Raw genomic sequence first — 8,495 nt, forward strand, 5'->3', positions numbered from 1 at the left:
AAATTGTTCTGTTATCAGCCTGCGTGTAACAACAGGACAATGTTAAATGGAAAATACTCATAATAAAAACATCAGTATGACACAATCAACAGCCAACCTACTGTCAAAAGCAGCACTCGATTACGTGGAGAGAAACAGGCCACAATGACACTTACCATCCGTTGGGAGCTTCCCACATCTCGTTGCCAGTTATATTCCATTCTATCCAATGGTAACTTAAATTTAAAGACAGACGTTGCTTCATTTCCTACTAGAGATTCTGTGCTCTACGTAATGCAGCCACTGAAATCTAATTCAATCTGACCGACATGACCACCACTTCAACTTTCCTATATAGTCCTCCACCCTGCCACACCTTTCAACTGTACCCATTCAGAAGGTACATGCCTATATTCTGTCTCGATTTACTTTCACTAGTGCCCATTGCTGGACGTTATGTTCCTATTTTCAGACTTAGCTTACCATCTCACACAATTTTCTGAATATGCTGCCCCCACCACACACGATTTTTAAGCCATTTACTTCACATGAAAGTAGGCTACATGGCCAACATACTAGTGGCATACCGACCAACAATTTAAACACAGACGACCTACATGTTAATTTTCTGAGGCAGGGTTTTGTAATTTCATTAAGATAGATTTTTACAGTACATTTGACAACACCGGTTATGTTTTCATCTTTTTGTTGGTCTCTGATTTGAGTTTCCAAACAATATCACACTGTACTACTAGGATAAACGTAATGTGCCATTTGGTCTTCAGATTTTATGCGTACATAGCTCTCAACCTTCCATCTCCAAAATAAGGAACACTCGCCTTCATAATGTGGAACAAATGGGCAAAATGTGGAACACATACTAATGGCTTATTAACAACTTCAACTAGGAAGGTCTTAAGATGGTTAAAATATGCTGGTTTTGCTTATAAAGAAGATCCTTTAATGAATTAATATGATTAATTCATATTTACCATGGATTTCAGTTTAAAAAATTCCTAACACTGAATGTGTCACATACTCTTTTAATGTGGAACTTCGAGAAACATTAACTTTTTAAGACCCCAAATGAGGTACGTTTCTCGTAATGAGGTACACTTGAGAGGTATGCATGCGTATTTTATGTCTATATTTTTGGCTCGATGTACCGCCTGCCGTTAGCCGGTATTGTATTAGAAAAGAACCTCGCAGGCCAGTCTGCACAGAAGTGGGCATGGCCTCAGTGATTGACTGGTGAAACGGGCGTGTCATGATATGGAAAAGACTGCAAATATTTTTTTCTTCATTTTTGCAAGGGGACAAGCCCCCTCACGCAAATTAAATACACTATTTCCGATATGGCACTACCTCGAGGAAAATGGCTAACTACGAATAAACAATGAACATTCATGCCGCTATTAGCATGAATACTATTTTACTTTCATTAATTCTTGTATGGTGGGCAGGGCTTGCTATTGCACATCCTGCGAGGTTGTTGTTGTTGTGACTTTCGGCTTTTTCCGGTTAGGGGTCGCCACAGCGGAACTCCGGTCTGCTAATGATTGGCAGTTGATTTTTACGTACCGAGTTGCCAGCCCTGACGCACAACCTTCAACGAAGGTATGCCCATTCACGCATGTCTCCACACAGAAGACGCTCTGAGAGTCGAATTGGACAGCGTCTTACTGTGAGGCGACAACACTTCCGCAGCACCACCGCGGACATTGCACATCCTGCGAGGTACATTTCTAATGCAAAGCCAGCGAACCTCTCCGCTGTTTTACCAAATACGAATTGACTGACATGGTCAAATGCTGCTAATGCACAGTACAAATGTCTAGCATTTACAAACGTTTCCAACATCTCTACGTTGAGCATACGCCACTATTACATATAAATTTAAAAACTACTGCCAAGTATGCCAATATGAGATTATATCTTGACCTGCGTTACTTAAACTGGTGATATTGAAGTGTATTAACCCACCAGATTGTGCTGCGGTAGCGTTGTCACCTCACAATTAGACTTTGCACGTTCGATTCTCAGTTAGAGCGTCTTCTGTGTGTCAACATACATGAATGGGTGTTCCTTTGCTGAAGGTTGTGCGTTAGACCAGGCAAGCCTGCATGTAAAAATCTACTGCCAATCATTAGCGGACCAGAGTTCCGCTGTGGCGACCCTAACCGGGAAAAGCCGAAACACAGTTTATTAACTCACCAGCTACGCAGTAGCAAGGCCCGACCGACACATTGCAATGCAATTAATATTCAGCATCTGTGCCGAAAGCAATCCAATGTTTTATTGTAGACATTCACTACCAAAAAATAAATGTTTTACTAGGGGCATAAAACTAAGATGCCTGTTGTATATCACATTTCAGTCAGACAATCGGGCAGAGTTCACACCACAAAACTGTTTCCAATTGTTTGCAGTACCAGCACCGTTGCACAACACTTATGGGGGGAGGGGCTTGCCCCCCTGAAAAAGAAAAAAGTAATAATTTCTTCGAATAGAGTTCGCCGTGTGCATGGATTCCGGGCGATAGTATAGTGTACAGTAGCAGCAAGCATCTCCCAAAACCCTCCTCCGTTTTTGTACGTCAGTTGGAAGCATTCAATATTCATAACTTAGGGTAAATTGGGGTTAACAACAACAAATACAGTCCTACTTACAGCTGCAGCCTTTTCTCCCCGTGACCCTAATGAAAAGAATGAAATTTAAGCAAGAGTTCCTAAACATCTTGGCATAACAGGACCGAATAATCGGTCAAATGCGCTGAATATTAAAAAAAGATCAACCCGACTCAGCTATGTATTAACAGCCTGGTAATGCCACCTCATTTAACTCTTTTTCATTAGCTTCCACTGTACGTAAATGGTAGGGTAAGAAAAGCCTCAAAACAGTACAGTAGCACTTCCAATTAAAATAAAGCCAGAGAAGAGGAGCACATTTAACTTACATCTTTAGTTTATCATGCCAGAGCTACTTGTTGCTGGGAGCCAAATCTGCTAACAAACACTTGCAAATCACATGCATGACAGTGACACAAGTAGCTGGAAATAAGCTCCAGTACAATCAGAACAAAATAACCGATAGCTTTCTTAATACAGAAATCATACAATAAAACAGACCAATTTAATAAAGTCATAACCCCAATTGACTGTAACGTGCGACGTGTCCACATTAATTGTACGCATTAGGTCACTGCCTAATATGAACGGCATGTCAATCATGCCGTATTTCATATGCAAAGTTTCACGCCAATCACCGGAGCCACGCCCACTCCTGCGTATAACTGAAGGCGAGCCAGTACACTATACTATCGCCGGATTCAGTGTCAATCATGGTGTATTTACATATTGAAACTCTGCCGGCCACCTTGTCAAACAGGCCACGCCCGTTCCTGCGCTAACTGGTGGGTTAATACACTTCAATATCGCCCTTAAACTGTACTACTACAAACAGTTTCAGTAACGCTAAATAAAATTGGCAACACAGGAATGCGCTGCAAGCCTTAAAAAAAAAAAAAAAAAAAAAAAAGGGTTGGCATGTCTAAAGGGACAGCCGTGGATCAACGTATGTAATTAATGCCTAACAAAGATAAGCAATTTTTACTTCTTTAAAATGGACTTAAAACACTAAGGATATGGTGCAGAGGGATGTACGCGCACAGACACGTCACTATTTTTTTTTTTACAAAATGATTATAACTATTTCTAACTATAGCAAATCGAACCACATACTATGGAAAATAAAGTTGTATGTAAATAAAACATTCGCGAACAATCCAAACATAACTCCCTAAACTAAATTCAAAAAATCTAGACACATGCCCCAAATAGGAGCCTAAATTTAAATATTGTTACTATAAACTTAAGATAGTTGTTTGAACAGGTCTTGGATTAGCGTGTATTATGAAGGATTTGAAGTCTGGAATTCAAACGTATGCTATTATCTACCAACGTCAACTCTCCGTGATTTGACAACTGTAATTTGAAACAAGCCAAAAATATGAAGCAATAATCTGAGTAGCTCAGAGATAAGAATCCAAATTATATTTAACAACTTTATGTACTATTTAACCAAAAGTCATCCCAAGTTATGCGCAATGTGCGTAACCCCTGGCTATTTAATAAGTCAACCGCAGAAGATACCGATGCAAAATTAAACACAAGCTGTAATAAAGTGGAGCTGTCTCATCCCCATAGCAACCTAAATATTTACAAATATCTACGGACACCGAGACAACCAGCGGGAAAGAAAAGCAAAACAACCACGGGGAGACAGGGGCTGGGGCAAAGGAAGAACAAAAGATTCGAGAACATCGCAAATTTTTACTCCCTCACAAAAGTGAATATTTGTAAATACTGCATTCTACAAAGAACTAAAGATTCGAGAGCATCGCGAATTTGGACTCCCTCACAAAAGTAGATATTCGTAAATACTGCATTCCTCAGGGATCTTTCTACCCTAAGGCTTTCCCCACTGCAACCGAATGCAGTGGTCTACTGCTTCTCCTTCCCGAAGAAGCTGTCGCTTACCCCTCCGTAGCTCTCGGTCCCAAACGGTCACAATAGTCCGGGAGTGTTTCCTATGATGAATGAGCCACAGAGACAAGGTCTGCACGCTTTGTTGTGAGTTGCTGAGCTCCGAGAGTTTCTTTTCTAAAGCTGCTTCTGAAAATGCAGACATACTGCTGTTCTGGGGGATACTTTCAACCCCGTTTATTTAACAGCCGTTAGCTCGACAAGATGGCTGCAGTATATCTGACGTCATACATTTTCTAACGCTAGTTTATCTTGCAGGAAACGCAGACTCGAATAACAATTCAGTAACTGTTAAAATCTTTAAATGACATTGCGTTTGTCTTTCAGACTTGTCTTAACAGTATTATGCACTTTCTAATAGAAACTGCAGACGTTATAGCTAGACTGGAGAAGTTCGAAAAAGTAACACAGTATGGCTGAGTTACCGCACGAGGTTTATATGATAAGACTGCTATAATAGGTTCACACTAGGCTATCTGCCCTAGGGCATTTATAAGCCTCGCCAGAGTGTGTTTGGCTTTCGCCACCCATTTTAAATTAATTTTGCTATGCCCTTTTTCGAGGTTAGTATACTGTGCCTCTGTCTAACAGTGACACAGAAGTGATACCCGGGGTAAACCTACGATCTCCCATCCACTCATCAAGATTCCTCTTGAAGAGAGTCATTGAGGGATTCTGCCTAACCTGGACTGATATTTTATTTCAGAGTGAAGGGAGCCTCTGGGTTATGAATCTGTCCCTCCAGCATGTCCTATTTATTTCAGTGCTGAGGTTCAAGTCTCTCGAGCACGTAGCTCGATGGGATTTGGATTTTCTGAGGTGCAGCATGTCCATTAATTCCGGGTTGGATATGGCTTTATACGTCAGGCACAGATCGCCTCTGAGCAGGCGGTATGCCACTGAGTACAGCTGGAGTTTCTTTAACCGGGCAGCATATGGCATCTGTTTGAGCCCTTTGATCCTCTTGGTGAAGTACTTTTGGGGTCTTTCCAGTTGCTGCAGGTGTCTGGTAAGGTACATCCCAAAAGGGGCATTGTACTCAATTATGGGCCTGATGAAGGATGAGTAAAGAGGCACGATGACCTCCCCTGATCTAGATGTGAATCCCTTCATGATTAGGTGGGCTATATAAAATGTTTTTCTAACCACTTTGGCCACGTGGTTGTCAAATGAGAGATTGCTATCAACTTGGGTCCCCAGGTCCCTAATTACTTCTTCCATACTTAATGGATTACCACCTATGTGGTAATTTGTGGGCACTTTGTTTTTGCCAAAGGAGATGACTATACACTTTTTGGCATTTAGCTTGAGGCCATGGCTCTGGCACCAGTTGTCTGTTTCTATGAGGCCCTTTTGGAAGATGCTTGTGTCGGCTGGAGAGTCAATTATGGCTTCCAGTTTGCAGTCATCTGCGAACTTGGTCAGCCACAGTCCTTCCGTGTTGGCCTGTACCTCTAAGAAATATATACCGAACAAGAGAGGTCCCAGAACTGAGCCTTGTGGGACACCACTTGTAACTGGTTTGGAGTCTGACATGGCTCCAGCAATTCTAACCGTGTAGGTTCTGTCCTTGCCAGTTTGCAACCCATCTAGTGACATAATATTGTGTTGTTTTAGCTTAGTTGTATGGCCTGAGTGAGGTATTTGATGCAAAATGTTTGTTTCATATTGCATACCTCACAGCTGTCCCTAATATAATTTTTAATTTTCTGGTAAATCACCAACAATTGTAGGTAGTTCAAAATGCTAGGCCTCCGTACTTATTAGTCAGAAAATGCATTTTGAAGCAAAATCAGTTATTCTGTTAACTATTTAAGTGAATTAATTAAAGTAACATTTAAAAAAGTGTGATTCAGTGTGGCCTTTGCCTCCCAGTTACTTTTTGTTTTATCGCCCATTCTTGAGTTAAGAAGCTAAGAGCTCTGGTGGTATACTGTGTGAAATATGTGTGATGTACACAGTATGTCATGTGTTGCCAAGAACAACGTAGGAAGTCTAACATCAGCACATTTTACAAAGGTGTTCATAGGTGTGTACTAGGCTAATGGCCCTAGAGCCTTTGCAAGCCTAGCCCATATGATTACCCTGGCATCGTGCCACCCGACTTTAGTTCCCAGTGCCTCTGTCGAGTAGAGCCAGTGGAGTGATCCCTGGGGTGAATTGTCTGTTTCCCATCCACTCATCGAGATTTTTGTTGAAGAGGGCCACTGAGGTGCTCCGTTTGACATGTATGGGAAGTCTATTCCATAGCATGGGCAGTCTCTGGGTTATGAACTTGTCCCTCCAGCATGTTTTGTTGATTGTGGTAATGAGTTTGAGGTCTCTGGAGTGTGTGGTGCAGAGGGATTGGGATTTGTTTACATGTAGCACTTCTAACAGAGCTAGGTCAGACTCAGACATGGCTTTGAAAGTCAAGCAGAGATCACCTCTAAGTAGGCGATATGAGACAGACAATAGCTGGAGGTTTTTTTTGAGTCTGTCCATATAGGACAAGTGTTTAAGGTCTAGGATCCACTATGTGAGGTACTTTTGCGGCCTCCCCAGTTGTTGCAGGTGTCTAGTGAGGTACATGCCAAATGGGGCATTGTACTCTGATTGGCTTAATGAGGGAAGAGTAGAGGGAGACAATGACCTCTTTCTTCCTGGATGCAAAACCCCTAATAATGAGATGTGCCACATAGAAGGACTTTCTGACCACAGTGGCAATGTAGTAGTCAAAAGAGAGTTTGCTGGCAACCTGTGTTCCCAGATCTCTTATAACGCCTTCTGTGTTCAGTGGACTACCATCGATGTGGTAATTCATCAGAACCGGGTTTTTCCCAAAGGGGATGATGACACATTTTTTGGCATTGGGCTTAAGGCCATGGTTCTGACACCAGTCGTTAGTTTCGGTGAGGCCTTTCTGTAGGATGTCAACATCACTTGGGGAGTTAATAATAGCACCCAACTTGCAATTGTCTGCAAAATTTGTCAGCCAGAGTCCCTTTGTGTTGTCCTGGACTTCATAGAAGTAGATGCCAAACAGGAGAAACCCAGGCGAACCCTGTGGGACTCCACTCATGACTGGTCGGCAGTCTGACTTGGAGTCAGCTACTTTCACACTGTGGGTTCTATCTGTGAACCAGTTTGCAACCCACTTAGTGATATAGGGGTTGATGCCTAGCTTAGTGAGTTTTTCTGTGATTCCTGAGAGGAGAATGGTATCAAAGGCCTTGGCCATATCAAGGTAGACTGTATGAACCACCTTGCCTTATTCCACAGCTCTGGTGACTGACTCATAGAAGTCGACGAAGTTAAGCAGGCATGATCTACCCTTCACAAAACCAAACTGTGCGGGATCCAGAGTTTGGAGATTTTATTAGGTCCATGATGATGTGTTCCATAGCTTTGCATGCCAAACTCGTCAGGCTAATTGGGCGATAGTTCCCAGGGTCTGTATTCACTACTCCTTTGTGAAGAGAGGGATGACTGTAGCAGTGTGCCATTTGGTATGGACAAAGCTTGAGGTGAAGCTGTGATTGAACAGGGCACACAGGTGAGGTACCAGTTCACTCTGTAGTTCATATAGAACACAGCCAGGGATATTGTAAAGTCTCATAGAAACTGTATTCCTGGCCTTGACAGTGCTGTTTTAACCTGTGCAGCAGTAATACTGGGTGCTTGGCAATCTACTGGTATTGTGATTGGTCCTTTGGGGGGGGGGTAAAGTTGGAACTGAATTTGTCGGCCAGTATATTGGCAATATCTGTTGGCTCAGTGTAGGAGGTAACATTGTGCAGTAGTTCAGAGGAAATCTGGGTATTGCCATAGAGATTCTTTGCATAACTATAAAAGGCCTTGTGGTTGTCTTTACTATCTGCTGTAATTCTGTTTTCATAGCTAGCTTTAGAGGATTTCATGAGGGATCTTGACTTTTTGTTGAGGCTAATAAGGGAGTTTTCCAGTCTTGGGACTTCACCTTATTCCGCATCA

At 42.2% G+C, this 8,495-nt stretch overlaps 1 protein-coding gene across 1 annotated transcript in view; it reads right to left on the reverse strand.

Moving 5' to 3' along the window:
• RPRD1A (regulation of nuclear pre-mRNA domain containing 1A) overlaps window positions 1-4,829 on the reverse strand; it is a 641,587-nt gene extending 636,758 nt beyond the window's left edge. The window contains exon 1 of the mRNA XM_044086440.1: window positions 4,518-4,829. Within this exon, the coding sequence (XP_043942375.1) occupies window positions 4,518-4,668 (151 nt within the window). The 5' untranslated portion in view covers window positions 4,669-4,829. The remainder of the gene's footprint in view (window positions 1-4,517) is intronic.
• Between the last annotated feature and the right edge of the window lie 3,666 nt (window positions 4,830-8,495).

This window comes from Protopterus annectens, chromosome 10.part0 (genome assembly GCF_019279795.1).
Source record: "Protopterus annectens isolate FY-2018-M chromosome 10.part0, PAN1.0, whole genome shotgun sequence".
NCBI lineage: Eukaryota > Metazoa > Chordata > Ceratodontiformes > Protopteridae > Protopterus > Protopterus annectens.